The sequence below is a fragment of the Leuresthes tenuis genome, unplaced genomic scaffold, assembly GCF_036924035.1.
Source record: "Leuresthes tenuis unplaced genomic scaffold, fLeuTen1.0.hap1 SCAF_17, whole genome shotgun sequence".
NCBI lineage: Eukaryota > Metazoa > Chordata > Actinopteri > Atheriniformes > Atherinopsidae > Leuresthes > Leuresthes tenuis.
Genome location: NW_027325371.1, coordinates 563111 through 587766, shown reverse-complemented (window position 1 = coordinate 587766; position 24656 = coordinate 563111). Strand labels below are relative to the sequence as shown.

At 50.8% G+C, this 24656-nt stretch overlaps 1 protein-coding gene across 1 annotated transcript; it reads right to left on the bottom strand.

The window, feature by feature from the left end:
- Positions 1-10471: 10471 nt before the first annotated feature.
- On the bottom strand, positions 10472-24046 carry psmd3 (proteasome 26S subunit, non-ATPase 3). The gene is made up of 12 exons (XM_072368585.1): positions 23744-24046; positions 22552-22742; positions 22326-22466; positions 18685-18821; positions 16055-16245; positions 15272-15375; positions 15083-15197; positions 12827-12946; positions 12644-12747; positions 12408-12563; positions 11123-11173; positions 10472-10713 (listed from the first exon to the last, which is right to left on the bottom strand). Exons 1-12 carry the CDS (start codon positions 23925-23927, stop codon positions 10636-10638), a joined length of 1572 nt encoding a protein of 523 aa, XP_072224686.1. The 5' UTR covers positions 23928-24046; the 3' UTR covers positions 10472-10635.
- Positions 24047-24656: the final 610 nt, after the last annotated feature.

The window sequence follows — 24656 nt, the reverse complement described above, 5'->3', positions numbered from 1 at the left end:
TACTGGGACCAGGACTCTGTCCGGGTATACTGGGACCAGGACTCTGTCCAGGTATACTGGGACCAGGGCTCTGTCCGGGTATACTGGGACCAGGACTCTGTCCGGGTGTACTGGGACCAGGGCTCTGTCCGGGTGTACTGGGACCAGGGCTCTGTCCAGGTGTACTGGGACCAGGACTCTGTCCGGGTATACTGGGACCAGGACTCTGTCCGGGTGTACTGGGACCAGGACGCTGTCCGGGTATACTGGAACCAGGGCTCTGTCCGGGTGTACTGGGACCAGGACTCTGTCCGGGTATACTGGGACCAGGACTCTGTCCAGGTGTACTGGGACCAGGGCTCTGTCCGGGTGTACTGGGACCAGGACTCTGTCCAGGTATACTGGGACCAGGGCTCTGTCCAGGTATACTGGAACCAGGACTCTGTCCAGGTATACTGGAACCAGGACTCTGTCCAGGTATACTGGGACCAGGACTCTGTCCAGGTATACTGGGACCAGGGCTCTGTCCGGGTGTACTGGGACCAGGACTCTGTCCAGGTATACTGGGACCAGGACTCTGTCCAGGTATACTGGGACCAGGACGCTGTCCGGGTATACTGGAACCAGGGCTCTGTCCGGGTGTACTGGGACCAGGGCTCTGTCCGGGTGTACTGGGACCAGGACTCTGTCCAGGTGTACTGGGACCAGGGCTCTGTCCGGGTGTACTGGGACCAGGACGCTGTCCGGGTATACTGGGACCAGGGCTCTGTCCGGGTATACTGGGACCAGGACGCTGTCCAGGTATACTGGGACCAGGACGCTGTCCAGGTATACTGGGACCAGGACGCTGTCCAGGTATACTGGGACCAGGACGCTGTCCGGGTATACTGGGACCAGGACGCTGTCCGGGTATACTGGGACCAGGACTCTGTCCGGGTATACTGGGACCAGGACTCTGTCCAGGTATACTGGGACCAGGACTCTGTCCAGGTGTACTGGGACCAGGACGCTGTCCGGGTGTACTGGGACCAGGACGCTGTCCGGGTATACTGGGACCAGGACTCTGTCCGGGTATACTGGGACCAGGTTCAGTCAGACGGACCGGTCCAGTTCGGTCTGTGGCTGAGTGATACCTGCCGGCAAATGAAGTGAGTCTGTATCTCCCAGTTTGGTACAAATGTGTCTCTGTTTCTTTGCCAAAACAAACTGGAATGAAAGCACAGCTCTGAGCGTAAAAGCTGCTGAATGTTTCCTGACTTTATGGATTCAGACAGAGTTTTTCTGTTCAGAACAGCTGAAGAACCAGTGGAATCAGAACTCTCTGCCTTCACATGCAGCGCAGCTCTGTTCCTTCGTTGGTTCTGACCTGGAAGGGAGCGGTTCTGAGTGGGTCTGTAAACTGCAGGATTCCGTTGTGGAGGAAGTGGTAGCTGCTGCATTTGGTGTCAGATCGGTGTTGTGCAACAGTGTAAAACTGGAGGGAGGGTGTGTTTCTGCGTGCTTTGTCTTCCTGTGTGTCATCGTGAGTGTTGCTCTTTAAGAAATCCTGGAAATGTGCGTCAGCAGGAAGCGCTGCTGCTTCTCACGCCTCACTTCCTGCTGCTGTCAGGAGGCTGGTCTTCTCCGCCTGTGCAGGTTCTTCACATGAATGATGGATTTATTTCAAACCTCAGGCACAGAGGGTCTGTCAGACAGCTCGGTCCGCTGTGAGGTGCAGAAGAACGAAGATGTCCTGACTGAAGAAGTTCTGTTTAACACAAGTAAGTCTCAGTGTGGAAAGGCCAAGGACAGAAAGCCCTGCTGGATGAGCTCGGAGCCCTCAGGCAGCACTGCAGGAGAAACCGTCAGGCCACCATGATCCATACAGCCACATGGGCTCAGGAGGAGCTGGGAAAAGCATTTCCACTCAACACAGTCCACGGCTGCATCCAGAAATGTGAGCTGAAGCTGCATCACACCAGGAGGAAGCCATATATCAGCTCTGAGCAGAACCACGGCCCAGTTCTCTGGACTCCAGCTCAGCTCAGAGGGACAGAAAGACAGTGGACACGTGTTCTGTGGGCAGATGAGTCCACGTTTCAGCTGCTTCTGGGAAAAACTGCTGAGAAAGAGCATCCAGCTGTTCTCAGAGGAAGGTTTAAAGCCAGCTGATGGTCTGGGGCTGCAGCAGAGTCCAGGGCATGGAGGGCTTCATCTGGGTGAAGGTACCACTGATGCACAGCTGGATGTTGGAGTTCTGCAGAGACAGATGCTGCCATCAAGGTGCCGTCTTTTCCCGGGAGGTCCGTGGTTATTTCAGCAGGACGATGCCAGACCTCATTCTGCAGGACTTCCAGCAGCTTCAGACACACAGAGTGTGTGAGCTCGGCTGCCTGCCTGCAGTCCACATCTGTCTCCTGCTGCAGATGTTGGAGCATCATGAAGAGGAGAACCAGACAACCAGGGACTGCTGAGCAGCTGGAATCTGGGATTCAGCAGGAATGGACTCAGGTTCAACCAGTGTCCTCAGTTCCTGTAAACAGCAGACAATCCTCCTTCATCATCCTCCATCTGCGGAGGAATACCTGCTCTTCAGCCTCTTTCAGCCCAGCAGGTGATTAAGGAGGAAATGTGTCTCTGCATCTCCCTGCATCAACGCATCGGAGGAAACATCTGTCTGCACTGCAGCTGCTGCAGTCGGTTTGATTCTTTCCAGGGAACTGGAGTTTGATCAGAAGCTGCGACTCACAGGATCCTGATCTGAAGGCTCCAGGCTGCCGGGAGTTCTGAGCTCCTAGGAACCGGTCTCTGGTTCTGGTAAACACGACCCGATCCACACACAGGTTAAATCCAGATGTGTGCCAGCTGTTCAGGGGGTTCTGCTGCATCATGGGAACACATGGGAACGTGCCTCTCTGTATCCTGGTCCACTGAGCAAATAGTTTGATTCAGTAGTTTGTTCACAGGTGATTCCCACCTGTCTCAGGTTACCTGGGGGCACACAGACCACTGAATTCATGAAGCATAATCATGCTTTAATGGTGTAAATAATGATGCTTTAATGGTGTAAATAACGATGCTTTAATGGTGTAAATAATGCTTTAATGGTGTAAATAACGATGCTTTAATGGTGTAAATAACGATGCTTTAATGGTGTAAATAATGATGCTTTAATGGTGTAAATAACGATGCTTTAATGGTGTAAATAACGATGCTTTAATGGTGTAAATAATGATGCTTTAATGGTGTAAATGATGCTTTAATGGTGTAAATAACGATGCTTTAATGGTGTAAATAATGATGCTTTAATGGTGTAAATAACGATGCTTTAATGGTGTAAATCATGCTTTCATGGTGTAAATAATGATGCTTTAATGGTGTAAATAACGATGCTTTAATGGTGTAAATAACGATGCTTTAATGGTGTAAATAAACCATAGCATTAGACCACCCTGAAGAAGTTTTCCTTTACTATGACTCACTGTTTCTTCTCAGCATAAGATTGTTTTTCTGTTGCATTTATGGTTGATTATGTTTCTGTTTCTGTATTTATCAGACGCTTTTATCCACAGCGACTTACAAATGAAGATATAACAGCTTTATAAAAAGCTAACAATAAGCTAACAATAAGCTAACAATAAGCTAACAATAAGCTCCATAGAAGGAACCCAGGAGTCCGACTCTGTCAGAGGGGACAGAGTAGAGATAGGGTGCAGGCATAGAAGGAAGTGCAGAAAGATAAAGTGCAGAGATAGAGGGGGGAGGGAAGTACAAGGTAAGTGCTGGGATAGGAGATGCTCTCTGAAGAGCTGGGTTTTCAGGAGCTTCTTGAAGATAGACAGGGACGCCCCTGTTCTGGTAGCGCTCGGTAGGTCATTCCACCATCGTGGGACGACACATGAACAGAGTTTGGATTGTCTTAGGCGTGGTGTAGGAGCTGCTAGAAGACAATCCTGGGACCAACGGAGGGACCCAGTTGGGACAGAAGCCTTTGCAAGAGCCTTCAAGTAGATGGAGCCGTTCCATTAAGCTCTTTGTAGCTAACATCAGGGACTTGGATCTGATGCAGGCGGCTAAGGGCAGCCAGAGGAGCTCAGTGAACAGAGGGGGGGCGTGTTCTTTTAGGCTGATCCAAGACCAGACGCACCGCCGCGTTCTGGACCATCTGCAGAGGTTTCACAGGCTGGAGACCAGTTAGGAGACCAGTTAGGAAACCAGTTAGGAGACCAGTTAGGAGACCAGTTAGGAAACCAGTTAGGAGACCAGTTAGGAGACCAGTTAGGAGAGCAGTTAGGAAACCAGTTAGGAGACCAGTTAGGAGACCAGTTAGGAAAACAGTTAGGAGACCAGTTAGGAAAACAGTTAGGAGACCAGTTAGGAGACCAGTTAGGAGACCAGTTAGGAAACCAGTTAGGAAACCAGTTAGGAGACCAGTTAGGAGACCAGTTAGGAGACCAGTTAGGAAACCAGTTAGGAAACCAGTTAGGAAACCAGTTAGGAAACCAGTTAGGAGACCAGTTAGGAAACCAGTTAGGAGACCAGTTAGGAGACCAGTTAGTAGGCCAGTTAGGAAACCAGTTAGGAGACCAGTTAGGAGACCAGTTAGGAGACCAGTTAGGAGACCAGTTAGGAAACCAGTTAGGAGACCAGTTAGGAGACCAGTTAGGAGAGCAGTTAGGAGAGCAGTTAGGAAACCAGTTAGGAGACCAGTTAGGAGACCAGTTAGGAAACCAGTTAGGAAACCAGTTAGGAGACCAGTTAGGAGACCAGTTAGGAGACCAGTTAGGAAACCAGTTAGGAGACCAGTTAGGAGACCAGTTAGGAGACCAGTTAGGAAACCAGTTAGGAAACCAGTTAGTAGACCAGTTAGGAGACCAGTTAGGAGACCAGTTAGGAAACCAGTTAGGAGACCAGTTAGGAGACCAGTTAGGAAACCAGTTAGGAAACCAGTTAGGAGACCAGTTAGGAGACCAGTTAGGAAACCAGTTAGGAAACCAGTTAGTAGACCAGTTAGGAGACCAGTTAGGAGACCAGTTAGGAGAGCAGTTAGGAAACCAGTTAGGAGACCAGTTAGGAGACCAGTTAGGAGACCAGTTAGGAGACCAGTTAGGAAACCAGTTAGGAAACCAGTTAGGAAACCAGTTAGGAGACCAGTTAGGAGACCAGTTAGGAGACCAGTTAGGAAACCAGTTAGGAAACCAGTTAGGAAACCAGTTAGGAAACCAGTTAGGAGACCATTTAGGAAACCAGTTAGGAGACCAGTTAGGAGACCAGTTAGGAGACCAGTTAGGAGACCAGTTAGGAAACCAGTTAGGAGAGCAGTTAGGAAACCAGTTAGGAAACCAGTTAGGAGAGCAGTTAGGAAACCAGTTAGGAGACCATTTAGGAGACCAGTTAGGAGACCAGTTAGGAAACCAGTTAGGATACCATTTAGGAGACCAGTTAGGAAACCAGTTAGGAGACCAGTTAGGAGACCAGTTAGGAAACCAGTTAGGAGACCAATTAGGAAACCAGTTAGGAGACCAGTTAGGAGACCAGTTAGGAGACCAGTTAGGAGAGCAGTTAGGAAACCAGTTAGGAAACCAGTTAGGAGACCAGTTAGGAAACCAGTTAGGAGACCAGTTAGGAGACCAGTTAGGAGACCAGTTAGGAGAGCAGTTAGGAGACCAGTTAGGAAACCAGTTAGGAGAGCAGTTAGGAAACCAGTTAGGAAACCAGTTAGGAGAGCAGTTAGGAAACCAGTTAGGAGACCATTTAGGAGACCAGTTAGGAGACCAGTTAGGAAACCAGTTAGGAAACCATTTAGGAGACCAGTTAGGAGACCAGTTAGGAAACCAGTTAGGAGAGCAGTTAGGAAACCAGTTAGGAGACCAGTTAGGAAACCAGTTAGGAGACCAGTTAGGAGACCAGTTAGGAGACCAGTTAGGAAACCAGTTAGGAGAGCAGTTAGGAAACCAGTTAGGAAACCAGTTAGGAGACCAGTTAGGAGAGCAGTTAGGAGACCATTTAGGAAACCAGTTAGGAGACCAGTTAGGAGACCAGTTAGGAGACCAGTTAGGAAACCAGTTAGGAGAGCAGTTAGGAAACCAGTTAGGAAACCAGTTAGGAGAGCAGTTAGGAAACCAGTTAGGAGACCATTTAGGAGACCAGTTAGGAGACCAGTTAGGAAACCAGTTAGGAAACCATTTAGGAAACCAGTTAGGAAACCAGTTAGGAGAGCAGTTAGGAGAGCAGTTAGGAGACCAGTTAGGAAACCAGTTAGGAGACCAGTTAGGAAACCAGTTAGGAGACCAGTTAGGAGAGCAGTTAGGAAACCAGTTAGGAGACCAGTTAGGAAACCAGTTAGGAGAGCAGTTAGGAAACCAGTTAGGAAACCAGTTAGGAGACCAGTTAGGAGAGCAGTTAGGAGACCATTTAGGAAACCAGTTAGGAGAGCAGTTAGGAAACCAGTTAGGAAACCAGTTAGGAGACCAGTTAGGAGAGCAGTTAGGAGACCATTTAGGAAACCAGTTAGGAGACCAGTTAGGAGACCAGTTAGGAGACCAGTTAGGAAACCAGTTAGGAGAGCAGTTAGGAAACCAGTTAGGAAACCAGTTAGGAGACCAGTTAGGAGAGCAGTTAGGAGACCATTTAGGAAACCAGTTAGGAGAGCAGTTAGGAAACCAGTTAGGAAACCAGTTAGGAGACCAGTTAGGAGAGCAGTTAGGAGACCATTTAGGAGACCAGTTAGGAGACCAGTTAGGAAACCAGTTAGGAGAGCAGTTAGGAAACCAGTTAGGAAACCAGTTAGGAGACCAGTTAGGAGAGCAGTTAGGAGACCATTTAGGAGACCATTTAGGAGACCAGTTAGGAGACCAGTTAGGAAACCAGTTAGGAGAGCAGTTAGGAAACCAGTTAGGAGACCATTTAGGAGACCAGTTAGGAGACCAGTTAGGAAACCAGTTAGGAGAGCAGTTAGGAAACCAGTTAGGAAACCAGTTAGGAGACCAGTTAGGAGAGCAGTTAGGAGACCATTTAGGAAACCAGTTAGGAGACCAGTTAGGAAACCAGTTAGGAAACCAGTTAGGAGACCAGTTAGGAGAGCAGTTAGGAGACCATTTAGGAAACCAGTTAGGAGACCAGTTAGGAGACCAGTTAGGAGACCAGTTAGGAGAGCAGTTAGGAAACCAGTTAGGAAACCAGTTAGGAGAGCAGTTAGGAGACCATTTAGGAGACCATTTAGGAGACCAGTTAGGAGACCATTTAGGAAACCAGTTAGGAGAGCAGTTAGGAAACCAGTTAGGAAACCAGTTAGGAGACCAGTTAGGAGAGCAGTTAGGAGACCATTTAGGAGACCATTTAGGAGACCAGTTAGGAGACCAGTTAGGAAACCAGTTAGGAGAGCAGTTAGGAAACCAGTTAGGAGACCATTTAGGAGACCAGTTAGGAGACCAGTTAGGAAAGCAGTTAGGAGAGCAGTTAGGAAACCAGTTAGGAAACCAGTTAGGAGACCAGTTAGGAGAGCAGTTAGGAGACCATTTAGGAAACCAGTTAGGAGAGCAGTTAGGAAACCAGTTAGGAAACCAGTTAGGAGACCAGTTAGGAGAGCAGTTAGGAGACCATTTAGGAAACCAGTTAGGAGACCAGTTAGGAGACCAGTTAGGAGACCAGTTAGGAGAGCAGTTAGGAAACCAGTTAGGAAACCAGTTAGGAGAGCAGTTAGGAAACCAGTTAGGAGACCATTTAGGAGACCAGTTAGGAGACCAGTTAGGAAACCAGTTAGGAAACCATTTAGGAAACCAGTTAGGAAACCAGTTAGGAGAGCAGTTAGGAGAGCAGTTAGGAAACCAGTTAGGAGACCAGTTAGGAGACCAGTTAGGAGACCAGTTAGGAGACCAGTTAGGAAACCAGTTAGGAAACCAGTTAGGAGAGCAGTTAGGAGAGCAGTTAGGAAACCAGTTAGGAGACCAGTTAGGAGACCAGTTAGGAGACCAGTTAGGAAACCAGTTAGGAGACCAGTTAGGAGACCAGTTAGGAAACCAGGGACCGTTCTATTACCATGTTTGCCATTAATTATAGAATCTATGGCCGCCTGCATCTATCCAGCGTTTGGAGAGTATTTTCAGCATCATTCAGTTGGACGGCTGCTGATCACAGGAAGTACTTTTATTTATTTTAGGAAGTGGGTTTTTTGAGTCATGACGGTCAGGTTTGCAGCTCTGTTTTCAGTCAGGTGGCTGAACGCCAGCAGCAAAAAGACCCGACAGTCCGCCCACATGTCAGACCGATGGACTCCACTGGGCCTTCATTTAAAATGACACTCTTTGCTGTAACCCCCCCACACAACCTCACCCTTTCAGGGCAGAATCGCTGGTGTTCTGCCTGAAATGCGCCGTCTTGTCTGTGCTTGTTTCATTATCTGAACCGTTGTGTTGTGGCTGGTTTCATGGCAGTAAGTCTGGATAAGCCTCCTTCTTTTCTTGCACTATTTTCAGCAAAAACTCAAAGGCTTGTTGTTTTTTTAATGGAAAGAAGCCACTGTCTGAATGTGGAGAATCTAAATTCCTGCTAAAATAAAAGGCAAAGCGCCTTAAGAAGCTGTTTCTTGTTGCAGTTACATCTGTTCTAAAAGCAAAAAGCACATGTTGCAGATTTTGTGAAGACTGTATTTTTATTAGAGCTGGACACATTAACGCGTTATTTTTGCATTAACTAATCAATTCATTATACAATTATCTATCTCCCATTAACTCAGTTTTTATTATTTTTATTGTAAACGGCTTTTATTTTGAAAGGTCCATGGAGAGCGAGCCTGGTCTGCTGCTTCCTGCTGCGGCTCACAGGAAGCAGTCAGAAAAGAAAAGAACGGCGGACGAAGCGGGCTGAACGTGGAGAAGGTTTCAGAACTTTTACGTTTTAATTTCAAAGTTCCTCCGGAGCCGAAGTTACCTGCAGCGTTGAATCGTCTCATCACCGGACATCTTACGACTGTACAGGTCCAATAAAACGGCGTTATTTGCTGCTTTTGAATTCATTGTTGGAGTTTGCGTATAACAATGCGATTAATCGCGATTAATCGCATGAAATGATGCGTTTAATCGCGATTAATCGCAGGAAATCACGGGATTAACGCGATTAAAGAATTTAATATTTGCCAGGCCCTAATTTTTAAAAACATTCGTTGACTGTAAAGTGTTGCAGAAGTAAGGTTAAAACACAGCGAATGCTGTATTTTTCAATAACTAGTAAGCTGTAAAACTATGTAAACATGTTAATTTTAGAGTAACTTATGGCAGCCAGACTGACCCATGTGAACACTCTGAGCTGCACGTAGGTCTTTTATGATCAGATCTGCCTTAACTCCCAAACTGAGATCAGCATCTCATCCTCAGACAGAGCATTCCTGCTTTTCTCTGTACTGGATGAAGTTTAACTGAAAACTCCTTTCAGGCTTGTTTTCAGCATCTTGTGTCACGGCAGCCTGGTTGTGAGGCTTTATCATTATTATTTGTTGCTGGACCTGCTGCTTCTTTCTTTTACGGTGCTTTAGGAGCATCTTTCCTGGGATCCACTCCGTCATTTTCAGGGCTTTTCGTGTCATTTGGTCCGTTTGAGGAGCTCTTCGCAGTCGGCATCCTTCGGACTGGTTCCTGCACAGCCTCATCTTACCGAGGCTTCGAAGCCTTTCAGATGAGTCCAGGTGACCTTTTTAAGCTGAGAATCAGCTTAAAGGAGAAATCTTAATCTTTCCTTCTGGGTCACACCCAGCTGTGGGACCCTCTCCAGGCAGTCTGCTGCTCCGCTGCGCCCCCCGGTGGCGAGCTAAGGTCAACGTTACACCTTCACAGGTAAGACTTTAGCAACAATTTCAATGACTTTGCTTCTGTGGGTCAGTTAATGAGCAACTGTTGTCTGAACTCAGCTGGGGGTTAACCCGACCCGAACAGAGCAGCTGGGACCATCTGAGGAGGGACTCAAACCCGACCCAAACAGAGCAGCTGGGACCATCTGAGGAGGGACTCAAACCCGACCCAAACAGAGCAGCTGGGACCATCTGAGGAGGGACTCAAACCCGACCCAAACAGAGCAGCTGGGACCATCTGAGGAGGGACTCAAACCCGACCCAAACAGAGCAGCTGGGACCATCTGAGGAGGGACTCAAACCCGACCCAAACAGAGCAGCTGGGACCATCTGAGGAGGGACTCAAACCCAGCTGGGACCATCTGAGGAGGGACTCAAACCCGACCCAAACAGAGCAGCTGGGACCATCTGAGGAGGGACTCAAACCCAGCTGGGACCATCTGAGGAGGGACTCAAACCCGACCCAAACAGAGCAGCTGGGACCATCTGAGGAGGGACTCAAACCCAGCTGGGACCATCTGAGGAGGGACTCAAACCCAGCTGGGACCATCTGAGGAGGGACTCAAACCCGACCCAAACAGAGCAGCTGGGACCGTCTGAGGACGGCGGCTCCGGTTCCGATCCGACTCGTTTCTTCTTCTGTTGTCGACAGTGACCACAAACACAGCAGCGTAAACAAAAACAAAGTGTTTATTTATCTCAGAAGGAAACAACAAACAGCAGCAGAGTGAAGTTCAGAGCTGCGGCGCCACCGCAGGAAACAGGGGATTGTGGGTAATAACTGATCTGCTAATACACAACTACTTCCTGTCTGCACAGGAAGTCAGAGAAGAGGCTCATGGGAAGCTGTCGTCATCGTCTTCGGCCATTTCTTTGGCGAACTCCAGATCCTGCTGCTCCCGCTCCCGACGCTCCTGAACGCACCACGCACACACACACGTGCACACACACACACACACGTGCACACACACACACACACACACACACACACACACACACACACACACAGAAAAACAGATGAATTTAATTCATCTGCCTCAGGTCGAGAGGATCAGTGGAAACACTGAGGCCAGTACTTTACTGAGGCTGCTATCTGCTCTTTGCTCTGTTCAGCAGTTACTTCTGTTATTCTATTTTATTCAGTTCTTTCCCCCTTGTTCCATAACTGTTGCACAGCCATTTCCCTCGGGATAAATCAAGCCTCTTGAATCTTTAGGATCATTATGTCATAATCCCGGGGAGAGGAACAACCTCTGGATCATTACGGGGGGTCATTATGTCAGTGTTGAATCACCACACAGACAGAAAACGAGTGTGTGTTACCTCTGCTGACTCCAGGTCCTTGTTGTAGGCTTTAGGAGGAAACCTCATGGCCTGCAGAGGAGACAGATCAATTCACTTTATTGACACCTTTAACGCAAATTCAAGCACTTTTCAAGGAGAAATTTCAAGGTTTTCCAGCACTTGATGGTGGAGATAAATGATGTGGATCGTCACATGATCAGATGTTGAGTCTTTGAGTCTCGGAGGTGGGACGAACCCAACCAGCTTCTGTCAAACACTTAAAGGTCCCATATTAAGTAAAACGATACATTATCGGCATGTTTCTGATAAAGATGGAGGTACAACTGTTTAATGAGGTTAATATTTCCAAAATGTTTAAACGCAGTAATTAACGGTTCACATGCATTACTACGAGTTACGCTGTGCACATCTCCGGCTTGGTCCATTACTGTGGATGAGAAAGCATCTGCTGCTAACTTACAGCTAACTGCTAACTTACAGCTAACTCCCAGCTAACTCCCAGCTAGCTGCTAACTCACAGCTAACTGCTAACTTTCAGCTAACTGCTAGCTCGCAGCTAACTGCTAACTCGCAGCTAGCTGCTAACTCGCAGCTAGCTGCTAACTCGCAGCTAGCTGCTAACTCACAGCTAACTGCTAGCTTACAGCTAACTGCTAACTCACAGCTAACTGCTAACTCACAGCTAACTGCTAGCTTACAGCTAACTGCTAACTCACAGCTAACTGCTAACTCACAGCTAACTGCTAGCTTACAGCTAACTGCTAACTCACAGCTAACTGCTAACTTACAGCTAACTGCTAACCTGTTTCCCTCTGGGATCAGTCACTATCTGTATATATAGAGCTTGAGTGTTTCTGACTGGAGGAACAGCTTCATTCTGTCTGTGTTTCTGCATTAAATCACTCAGCAGCTGTCCAGGTGCTAACTTACAGCTAACTGCTAATCTGTTTCCCTCTGGGATCCATACAGTAACTATCTGTATCTACAGAGCTGGAGTGTTTCTGACTGGAGGAACGGCTTCATTCTGTCTGTGTTTCTGCATTAAATCACAGCAGATGTGTTCATGAAACGCAGGTAAACACAGCGCTAACGGTCCGCAGCCAATGCACGAACACAGGAGCTAACCAGCCTATCATATTTACACCTATGAGACCTCAGAAAAGTGGGAGGAGCCTAACCCGCTCACAGGCATCCGATGATGAGAATCCGCCTGATTTTTAACCTTCAGGTTCAAACGTTTCCTCTGATGTCATCGAGCCGTCACACTGCATCATCAGTCACACGGCGGTCAGCTGGGCGTTACCTTGACGGACATGTTGTGGATGTCCAGGCAGAAGGAGATCCTCTGGTGGAACGCCAGCTGCGGCTCTCTGGTGCCGTAGATGTCCATGGTCTCCTTCGATTGGACGAAGCCTTTCTCGTGGTTGATGCTGGCCTCGATCACGCCGTCACGGATCGCCTGCACGACACACAGGTCACATGATGGTCACATGATGCCTCGTCATTCTGGACCGAGAGCGGTCATTAAATCCTCGTTACCTTGGCGACAATGAACTCGGCGTCCTCTGGGCTGTCGAGCTGCAGCTTCTGAGCAATGTCGGCCAGGGAGATCCTGGAGTAGGAGAGGCTGATCATCCGCACGCCTGAACACACACACAGGTCACGCCCGTCAGCACACACACGCTGTGATGTCAGAGAGCAGCTGCTGTCTGATTGGCTCACCGGTCTTGATCACGTTGTGTCTCAGGCGGATGATGAGCGTGTACGTCCCGTCTGTCTGAAACTTCTCACCGAACTGCTCCAAGACCTGGTTAAACTTGGCCAGGTTCCCCGTCCTGACGGCTGTGGGGGGGGCACACACAATATTTACCCTCCATGCAGAACCCATTTCCAACCAAAGTGGGTCCAGTCTGACCCAAACTCTCCTCAGAACCACTCGTTAAAGAGCTTCAGAGGAACTCCAGCTGTTGTCTTAAAACAACTGGAATTAAAGTTCCGTTTTTACGGCCGACAGTGAACGTAGCGCTGTGACATCATCAGGAGATGAGCTCACTGTCTTCTTCTTCTACTGCTTCCACTTCACGCCTGAGCTCAGTTCTTATTCGTCTCTCTTGCATCAGACAGACCGGTTCTGGTTCTGGGTGGTGTCCAATAACCGAGGAGCCTGAAGAGGTTCTGAGAACTGGACCCACAAAGGGCAGTTTGTCTGAGCCAGAGTCCGAACTTAAACAGAAAGAACTGGTTCTGAGTCTGAAACAGAACTCATTACATTATTATTACTGTAATCTGATTACTTTATTAGGGTTACTGTAATCTGATTACTTTTCAAAGATTACTGTAATCTGATTACTTTATTAGGGTTACTTTAATCTGATTACTTTTCAAAGATTGCTGTAATCTGATTACTTTTCAAAGATTACTGTAATCTGATTACTTTTCAAAGATTACTGTAATCTGATTACCTTTTAAAGATTACTGTAATCTGATTACTTTATTAGGGTTACTGTAATCCGATTACTTTTCAAAGATTACTGTAATCTGATTACTTTTCAAAGATTACTGTAATCTGATTACTTTATTAGGATTACTGTAATCTGATTTCTTTATTAGGGTTACTGTAATCTGATTACTTTAATAGGGTTACTGTAATCTGATTACTTTTTTAAAGATGACTGTAATCTGATTACTTTATTAGGGTTACTGTAATCTGATTACTTTTCAAAGATTACTGTAATCTGATTACTTTTCAAAGATTACTGTAATCTGATTACTTTTCAAAGATTACTGTAATCTGATTACCTTTTAAAGATTACTGTAATCTGATTACTTTATTAGGGTTACTGTAATCTGATTACTTTATTAGGGTTACTGTAATCTGATTACTTTATTAGGGTTACTGTAATCTGATTACTTTTTAAAGGTTACTGTAATCTGATTACTTTTTAAGGGTTACTGCAATCTGATTACTTTAATAGGGTTACTGCAATCTGATTACTTTAATAGGGTTACTGTAATAGGATTACTTTAATAGGGTTACTGTAATAGGATTACTTTATTAGGGTTACTGTAATAGGATTACTTTAATAGGGTTACTGTAATAGGATTACTTTATTAGGGTTACTGTAATCTGATTACTTTATTAGGGTTACTGTAATCTGATTACTTTATTAGGGTTACTGTAATCTGATTACTTTATTAGGGTTACTGTAATCTGATTACTTTATTAGGGTTACTGTAATCTGATTACTTTATTAGGGTTACTGTAATCTGATTACTTTATTAGGGTTACTGTAATCTGATTACTTTATTAGGGTTACTGTAATCTGATTACTTTATTAGGGTTACTGTAATCTGATTACTTTAATAGAGTTACTGTAAGATGGTTACTGTAATCTGATTACTTTAAGAGGATTACTGTAATCTGATTACTTTTTAAAGGTTACTGTAATCTGATTACTTTTTAAGGGTTACTGCAATCTGATTACTTTAATAGGGTTACTGTAATAGGATTACTTTAATAGGGTTACTGTAATAGGGTTACTTTAATAGGGTTGCTGTAATAGGATTACTTTAATAGGGTTGCTGTAATAGGATTACTTTAATATGGTTACTGTAATCTGATTGCTTTAATAGGGTTACTGTAATCTGATTACTTTAATAGGTTACTGTAATCTGATTACTTTAATAGGGTTACTGTAATAGGATTACTTTAATAGGGTTACTGTAATCTGATTACTTTAATAGGGTTACTGTAATCTGATTACTTTAATAGGGTTACTGTAATCTGATTACTTTATAAAAGATTACCTTAAAAATTATTACTGTAATCTTATTACTTCCTGCATGAAAATGTTTCATATTTTCAATAAGTGGGTCAAAGGTTAACAGAGAAGAAGAGTCCTGAGGTGGGACCCAGTCTGAGTGTGTGGCTGTGGTGCCGTCTGATGGAGGTCAGAGGTCAGAGTGTCGGGTACTGACCCTGAGTCAGCAGGAAGTAGGGCATCAGAGATCTTTTGAGTGAGGGCTGTCTGAACTGCAGCCGGTCCGGAATCTCCCCCAACAGCAGCTCCACCACGATCAGCAGCTTGTGGACCTGCAGGCAGACATGTGGTCAGCAGCAGGGCCGTGCACGAGGTCACGTGATCAGCCGTGTGCGTGCGTGCGTACCGTCTGTTTGAAGCCCACGGCGGTGTGCTGCGGCGCCTTCCTCAGAGCGTTGGTCAGAGTTCTGCGGGCCTCAGAGTACTCCAGCTGGATGGCTTTGATCCGACCTGCGGGGGGTCACATGACAGCAGGTGAGCGCTGGGCTCCCGCGGCTCACCTGTCCCAGGTGGGGTCTCACCTGTCCCAGGCAGGTGGGCTCTCACCTGTCCCAGACAGGTGGGGTCTCACCTGTTCCAGACAGGTGGGGTCTCACCTGTCCCAGGCAGGTGGGGTCTCACCTGTCCCAGGTGGGCTCTCACCTGTTCCAGACAGGTGGGGTCTCACCTGTCCCAGGTGGGGTCTCACCTGTTCCAGACAGGTGGGCTCTCACCTGTTCCAGACAGGTGGGGTCTCACCTGTCCCAGGTGGGCTCTCACCTGTGACAGACAGGTGGGGTCTCACCTGTCCGTCACCTGTGACAGACAGGTGGGGTCTCACCTGTCCCAGCCAGGTGGGGTCTCACCTGTGACAGACAGGTGGGCTCTCACCTGTGACAGGCAGGTGGGGTCTCACCTGTTCCAGACAGGTGGGCTCTCACCTGTCCCAGGTGGGCTCTCACCTGTCCCAGACAGGTGGGGTCTCACCTGTGACAGACAGGTGGGGTCTCACCTGTGACAGACAGCTGGGGTCTCACCTGTCCCAGCTGGGGTCTCACCTGTGACAGCCAGGTGGGGTCTCACCTGTCCCAGCTGGGGTCTCACCTGTGACAGACAGCTGGGGTCTCACCTGTCCCAGCTGGGGTCTCACCTGTGTAGTAGAGGTAGCGGGCCCACTCGTTGTTGTTGGCGAGCTCGGGGAACACGGACTTGGACACCAGCTTCTCGGCCTGGTCGTACAGGTTGAAGTGCAGGTAGTTCCTCAGCAGCAGGTTGAGCAGCACGGCCTGGCCGTCGGCGTCGTGCCGCAGCGTCGCCGTGCGCAGGCGTGTGTGCAGGAAGCTGAGCGGAGACACAGAGAGCTGACTGAGGGCTCCACAGGGAGCCGACTGAGGGCTCCACAGGGAGCCGACTGAGGGCTCCACAGGGAGCCGACTGAGGGCTCCACAGAGCCGACTGAGGGCTCCACAGAGCCGACTGAGGGCTCCACAGGGAGCCGACTGAGGGCTCCACAGGGAGCCGACTGAGGGCTCCACAGAGCCGACTGAGGGCTCCACAGAGCCGACTGAGGGCTCCACAGGGAGCCGACTGAGGGCTCCACAGGGAGCCGACTGAGGGCTCCACAGGGAGCCGACTGAGGGCTCCACAGAGCCGACTGAGGGCTCCACAGGGAGCCGACTGAGGGCTCCACAGGGAGCCGACTGAGGGCTCCACAGAGCCGACTGAGGGCTCCACAGGGAGCCGACTGAGGGCTCCACAGGGAGCCGACTGAGGGCTCCACAGAGCCGACTGAGGGCTCCACAGGGAGCCGACTGAGGGCTCCACAGGGAGCCGACTGAGGGCTCCACAGGGAGCCGACTGAGGGCTCCACAGAGCCGACTGAGGGCTCCACAGAGAGCCGACTGAGGGCTCCACAGGGAGCCGACTGAGGGCTCCACAGGGAGCCGACTGAGGGCTCCACAGGGAGCCGACTGAGGGCTCCACAGGGCTGACTGAGGGCTCCACAGGGAGCCGACTGAGGGCTCCACAGGGAGCCGACTGAGGGCTCCACAGGGAGCCGACTGAGGGCTCCACAGGGAGCCGACTGAGGGCTCCACAGGGAGCCGACTGAGGGCTCCACAGGGAGCCGACTGAGGGCTCCACAGGGAGCCGACTGAGGGCTCCACAGGGAGCCGACTGAGGGCTCCACAGAGAGCCGACTGAGGGCTCCACGGAGCTGACTGAGGGCTCCACAGAGAGCCGACTGAGGGCTCCACAGGGAGCCGACTGAGGGCTCCACAGGGAGCCGACTGAGGGCTCCACAGGGAGCCGACTGAGGGCTCCACAGGGAGCCGACTGAGGGCTCCACAGGGAGCCGACTGAGGGCTCCACAGGGAGCCGACTGAGGGCTCCACAGGGAGCCGACTGAGGGCTCCACAGGGAGCCGACTGAGGGCTCCACAGGGAGCCGACTGAGGGCTCCACAGGGAGCCGACTGAGGGCTCCACAGAGCCGACTGAGGGCTCCACAGAGCCGACTGAGGGCTCCACAGGGAGCCGACTGAGGGCTCCACAGGGAGCCGACTGAGGGCTCCACAGAGCCGACTGAGGGCTCCACAGAGAGCCGACTGAGGGCTCCACAGGGAGCCGACTGAGGGCTCCACAGGGAGCCGACTGAGGGCTCCACAGAGCCGACTGAGGGCTCCACAGAGAGCCGACTGAGGGCTCCACAGGGAGCCGACTGAGGGCTCCACAGGGAGCCGACTGAGGGCTCCACAGAGAGCCGACTGAGGGCTCCACAGGGCTGACTGAGGGCTCCACAGGGAGCCGACTGAGGGCTCCACAGGGAGCCGACTGAGGGCTCCACAGGGAGCCGACTGAGGGCTCCACAGGGAGCCGACTGAGGGCTCCACAGGGAGCCGACTGAGGGCTCCACAGAGCCGACTGAGGGCTCCACAGGGAGCCGACTGAGGGCTCCACAGGGAGCCGACTGAGGGCTCCACAGAGCCGACTGAGGGCTCCACAGGGAGCCGACTGAGGGCTCCACAGAGAGCCGACTGAGGGCTCCACAGGGAGCCGACTGAGGGCTCCACAGGGAGCCGACTGAGGGCTCCACAGGGAGCCGACTGAGGGCTCCACAGGGAGCCGACTGAGGGCTCCACAGGGAGCCGACTGAGGGCTCCACAGGGAGCCGACTGAGGGCTCCACAGGGAGCCGACTGAGGGCTCCACAGAGCCGACTGAGGGCTCCACAGGGAGCCGACTGAGGGCTCCACAGGGAGCCGACTGAGGGCTCCACAGAGCCGACTGAGGGCTCCACAGGGAGCCGACTGAGGGCTCCACAGGGAGCCGACTGAGGGCTCCACAGGGAGCCGACTGAGGGCTCCACAGGGAGCCGACTGAGGGCTCCACAGAGAGCCGACTGAGGGCTCCACGGAGCTGACTGAGGGCTCCACAGGGAGCCGACTGAGGGCTCCACAGGGAGCCGACTGAGGGCTCCACAGGGAGCCGACTGAGGGCTCCACAGAGAGCCGACTGAGGGCTCCACGGAGCTGACTGAGGGCTCCACAGGGAGCCGACTGAGGGCTCCACAGAGAGCCGACTGAGGGCTCCACGGAGCTGACTGAGGGCTCCACAGGGAGCCGACTGAGGGCTCCACGGAGCCGACTGAGGGCTCCACGGAGCCGACTGAGGGCTCCACAGAGCCGACTGAGGGCTCCACAGGGAGCCGACTGAGGGCTCCACAGGGAGCCGACTGAGGGCTCCACAGAGCGCGCCCAGGCCGGCAGAAAGGTGAGCGTTTACCTGCGGATGGTGTCCAGCTGGTTCTGGAACTCGTACACTCTGGCGTGGTAATAGTAGCATTTGGCAGCGATCAGGTCCAGCGCTCGGCTCTTCTTCGAGCTGATCTTCTGCAGCAGCTCGTCCGACACCTTCTGAGCCTGCAACACACATCACACCATCAGCTGCTCCACCTGTAGCTCCACCTGAAGCTGAAGCTGCTCCACCTGAAGCTGCTCCACCTGAAGCTGCTGCACCTGAAGCTGCTCCACCTGAAGCTGAAGCTCCACCTGAAGCTGAAGCTCCACCTGAAGCTGCTGCACCTGAAGCTGCTCCACCTGAAGCTACTCCACCTGAAGCTGCTGCACCTGAAGCTGCTCCACCTGAAGCTGCTCCACCTGAAGCTGCTCCACCTGAAGCTGAAGCTCCACCTGAAGCTGCTGCACCTGAAGCTGCTCCACCTGAAGCTGCTCCACCTGAAGCTGCTCCACCTGAAGCTGAAGCTCCACCTGAAGCTGCTCTACCTGAAGCTGCTCCACCTGAAGCTGCTCCACCTGAAGCTGCTGCACCTGAAGCTGCTCCACCTGAAGCTGCTGCACCTGAAGCTGCTCCACCTGAAGCTGCTGCACCTGAAGCTGCTCTACCTGAAGCTGCTCCACCTGAAGCTGCTCCACCTGAAGCTGCTCCACCACCTGAAGCTGCTCCACCTGAAGCTGCTCCACCTGAAGCTGAAGCTCCACCTGAAGCTGCTGCACCTGAAGCTGCTCCACCTGAAGCTGCTGCACCTGAAGCTGCTCTACCTGAAGCTGCTCCACCTGAAGCTGCTCCACCTGAAGCTGCTCCACCACCTGAAGCTGCTCCACCTGAAGCTGCTCCACCTGAAGCTGAAGCTCCACCTGAAGCTGAAGCTCCACCTGAAGCTGCTCCACCTGAAGCTACTCCACCTGAAGCTGCTCCACCTGAAGCTGCTCCACCTGAAGCTGCTCCACCTGAAGCTGCTCCACCTGAAGCTACTCCACCTGAAGCTGCTCCACCTGAAGCTGAAGCTCCACCTGAAGCTGAAGCTCCACCTGAAGCTGCTCCACCTGAAGCTACTCCACCTGAAGCTACTCCACCTGAAGCTACTCCACCTGAAGCTGCTCCACCTGAAGCTGCTCCACCTGAAGCTGAAGCTCCACCTGAAGCTACTCCACCTGAAGCTACTCCACCTGAAGCTGCTCCACCTGAAGCTGAAGCTCCACCTGAAGCTGAAGCTCCACCTGAAGCTGCTCCACCTGAAGCTGCTCCACCTGAAGCTGCTCCACCTGAAGCTGAAGCTCCACCTGAAGCTAGTCCACCTGAAGCTACTCCACCTGAAGCTGCTCCACCTGAAGCTGAAGCTCCACCTGAAGCTACTCCACCTGAAGCTACTCCACCTGAAGCTGCTCCACCTGAAGCTGAAGCTCCACCTGAAGCTGAAGCTCCACCTGAAGCTGCTCCACCGGCCGGCCGGACTGGTTCCACGCTTATTAAAACATATTCAAACTATCGCACCAAGCCTATTGAACCAGAACCAGAACCAGAACTAACTTCTCTCACAGAAAAATCCCATGTCCTGTACATTAAAGGAATAAAGCAATGTTCTGTTGTGGCTCTGTCAGTAACTTTTCTAACAGGCAGTAAATGTCCTTTAAAAAGTGTGCTGCTCCTGAGAATCACTGCTTTCAAACAGTAAAATGATTACCTCCGCGAACTCTGCCCTTTCACCTCCGCGAACTCCGCCCTTTCACCTCCGCGAACTCCGCCCTTTCACCTCCGCGAACTCCGCCCTTTCACCTCCGCGAACTCCGCCCTTTCACCTCCGCGAACTCCGCCCTTTCACCTCCGCGAACTCCGCCCTTTCACCTCCGCGAACTCCGCCCTTTCACCTCCGCGAACTCCGCCCTTTCACCTCCGCGAACTCCGCCCTTTCACCTCCGCGAACTCCGCCCTTTCACCTCCGCGAACTCCGCCCTTTCACCTCCGCGAACTCCGCCCTTTCACCTCCGCGAACTCCGCCCTTTCACCTCCGCGAACTCCGCCCTTTCACCTCCGCGAACTCCGCCCTTTCACCTCCGCGAACTCCGCCCTTTCACCTCCGCGAACTCCGCCCTTTCACCTCCGCGAACTCCGCCCTTTCACCTCCGCGAACTCCGCCCTTTCACCTCCGCGAACTCTGCCCTTTCACCTCCGCGAACTCTGCCCTTTCACCTCCATGAACTCTGCCCTTTCACCTGGCCTGAAAGCTGTTACTTCCCTTTAGCCATTTTGGGGAGAGCTAACAGAGTTCACCTCACCTCTGCTCTGATTGCTGATGAATAATGAAGCTACCGTTGCATTGTGGGAAATGTAGTGTTGGTGCAAAACCCCAGCGAGCGGCTGTGGCCTGCGAGCCGGTTCTAATAGTAATTATATATCATCCAGGGGGCCATCGAAAATTCATTCACGGGCAGGAACTTTGACATATGTGCATCACACCATCAGCTGCTCCACCTGAAGCTGAAGCTGCTTCAGAGCTCCACAGACCTGCTTCAGAGCTCCACAGAGCTGCTTCAGAGCTCCACAGACCTGCTTCAGAGCTCCACAGACCTGCTTCAGAGCTCCACAGAGCTGCTTCAGAGCTCCACAGACCTGCTTCAGAGCTCCACAGAGCTGCTTCAGAGCTCCACAGACCTGCTTCAGAGCTCCACAGACCTGCTTCAGAGCTCCACAGACCTGCTTCAGAGCTCCACAGAGCTGCTTCAGAGCTCCACAGAGCTGCTTCAGAGCTCCACAGAGCTGCTTCAGAGCTCCACAGACCTGCTTCAGAGCTCCACAGAGCTGCTTCAGAGCTCCACAGACCTGCTTCAGAGCTCCACAGACCTGCTTCAGAGCTCCACAGACCTGCTTCAGAGCTCCACAGAGCTGCTTCAGAGCTCCACAGAGCTGCTTCAGAGCTCCACAGACCTGCTTCAGAGCTCCACAGAGCTGCTTCAGAGCTCCACAGAGCTGCTTCAGAGCTCCACAGAGCTGCTTCAGAGCTCCACAGAGCTGCTTCAGAGCTCCACAGAGCTGCTTCAGAGCTCCACAGAGCTGCTTCAGAGCTCCACAGAGCTGCTTCAGAGCTCCACAGACCTGCTTCAGAGCTCCACAGACCTGCTTCAGAGCTCCACAGAGCTGCTTCAGAGCTCCACAGAGCTGCTTCAGAGCTCCACAGACCTGCTTCAGAGCTCCACAGACCTGCTTCAGAGCTCCACAGAGCTGCTTCAGAGCTCCACAGAGCTGCTTCAGAGCTCCACAGAGCTGCTTCAGAGCTCCCCTGACCTGCTTCAGAGCTCCACAGACCTGCTTCAGAGCTCCACGGAGCTGCTTCAGAGCTCCACAGAGCTGCTTCAGAGCTCCACAGACTCTGCTTCAGAGCTCCACAGACCTGCTTCAGAGCTCCACAGAGCTGCTTCAGAGCTCCACAGAGCTGCTTCAGAGCTCCACAGACCTGCTTCACCCTTCCAACAACAACTTTGATCCTTTCAGGATCTGCATGAATAAAACACATCAGCACAACTCCTCCTCCCATGATCCTTTGCTGCTCTGTCTGACCACAGCTGGCTGGATCTGATGAACAGAACAATAACAGAAACAGGATGAGTGGAACCAAAGAAAGGTGAGACCTCGGTGTATCTCTTGTTGTTGGTCAGGTGAACCACCAGCAGCAGCTGCAGGTAAGCCTCCACCTCCGGCAGCAGAGGAGCCGCCGCCGCCTTCCCCGTCCTGGGACGAAACTGCACGTCTCCGTCCGCCATCTCCATGGGCTGAGACACAAACACAGGAAGGAAGGATTCTGACCATCTGCAGCAGCTGAACACACGCCTGACACCGCTCTGAGAGAGAACCCACCTCCTCCAGGAAGCCCAGCAGGAAGTCTCTGGCCGCAGCGTTGTTGGTGAAGAAGCCGCAGACGGCTTTGTGAAGCACGTTGGCGTTGAGGCGGCGGCTGGTGGACGGCAGCGCCCGCAGGGCCCGAAGCACGAAGCGCGGCTCCTTCCCCGACACCGCCTTCTCGATCTGCTTCACATGCTCCTTAATGTCTGAGGAGAGAGAAGGCAGCAGGTTCAGGTTTATTCAGGCTGCTGCTGCTTTACGGGAGGTCTGAAGAAGCAGCTGGACCTTCAGCAGGTTCCATAAGGCAGCAGGTTCTGCTGCTTTACAGGAGGTCTGAAGAAGCAGCTGGACCTTCAGCAGGTTCCATAAGGCAGAACATTCAGGTTTATTCAGTCAAATTTATCTATAAAACAACAAGTTAGCAGGTTCTGCTGCTTTAAACAGTCAAATTTCATCTATAAAACAACAAGTTAGCAGGTTCTGCTGCTTTACAGGAGGTCTGAAGAAGCAGCTGGACCTTCAGCAGGTTCCATAAGGCAGCAGGTTCTGCTGCTTTAATCAGTCAAATTTATCTATAAAACCATAAGTTAGCAGGTTCTGCTGCTTTAATAAGTCAAATTTCATCTATAAAACCATAATTTAGCAGGTTCTGCTGCTTTAATCATCATAATAACAGTCAGAAGCTGCTGCTGAGGCTCATCTGACAGAGTTACAGGCTCAGCTGGAAGCAGTTTCTGGGCCCAGAAACTGTGTTCGGAGGCCTGTGGACCAGGTTTAACTGAGTGGTGCTTTTAAATCGGGGCTCAAACCTACTTAGACCAGATCCAAACAGCCTTCAGATAGTAAATATCTCACTTTGTGATTATTTTAAATGTCCATTTGTAGAAAACAGAACAAATCAAGCTGAAGCGCATTAACACGGTTTTGCTGTCTCATTGTTGATGACGTGAAGTGGTTTTGGGTCTGGGTCTGGCACTGGTCTTTCCCTGTTCCGAGCCACAGAACCGGGTCATAAACCCGGTTTAAACGGGCAGAGGACGGTTCGAGTCTCGGTGTTTACAACGTTTGATGTTAACCAGCACTTAGCTTAATGCTAACAGGCTAACGGCTGCGGCTATGCAGGTGTCGGTAACCGAGTCCGGCAGTGAACTGGCTCTAGTCCCGGACTCTTCCCCTGGTTCTAACAGAACTTTTAACCCGGTTTTACCCTCCAGCGTCAGGCTGTCCTGCTCTTTGGGGTGCTTGGCCGCGTTGGCAGCCTCCTCCTCCGGCATCTCCACGTCCTGCGGCTCCGGGGCCGCATCCTTCGACTCCTTCGCCTCCTTGGACTTGTCGGACTTGGAGTCCCGACCTCCCGCCTTTTCCCGCCGCTTTGACGATGTCTCCTTCATGTTCTGTGGGGACTAACTGTGATGTTTAACCCGGTTTGATAAGCAAAGCCGCTTCACTTTATCCACACAATGACTGGACAGTATTCTTCCGCGCGGAGGATTGTGGGAAACTGTAGGCATCGGCAGCTGATGGCAGAAACAAGCGCGCAGGCGCAGATAATCAATGACAGAGTAGTCGATCCTGCGCTGCTGAGTCAGACCCGCGGAGGGAATAAAAACGTGTAAAACAGTCATTATAACTATTAAAATAGAGAATATAAACTAAATTTAACTTGATAGATACAAGATTTTTATGGTTAAACACATTTTCACTGAATCAGTTTTACTTTTACATCCCATATTTAATATTTACTTGGATGATTTATACATTTAGATAATAAGTTACAAAGGTCGGCTGATTGTTTGGATCTTATAAATGACACCCAAAGTTAAGCCTCTGGTTATTCTGTTATTGTGACTATTTAACCCCAGAGTATACGGCTGCATTAAAATAACAAAGTCATGAATACATTTTCAACATTAAGAACAGAACCAGAGGAAGTCTTTCCACAAATCTCTCCAGATTTTACCAGCGTAGGAATATAACCAGAACAGGAGCAGCATTGTTTCAAGATGCATCTGACATTAGGAGCAGTTAATATGTCTTCCATAAAGGTATGAAGATGGAAGGATGAACAGATTTCCCTCTTATTTGGGACAGTTTGGAGGCTGGAACCAGATTAAAAAACG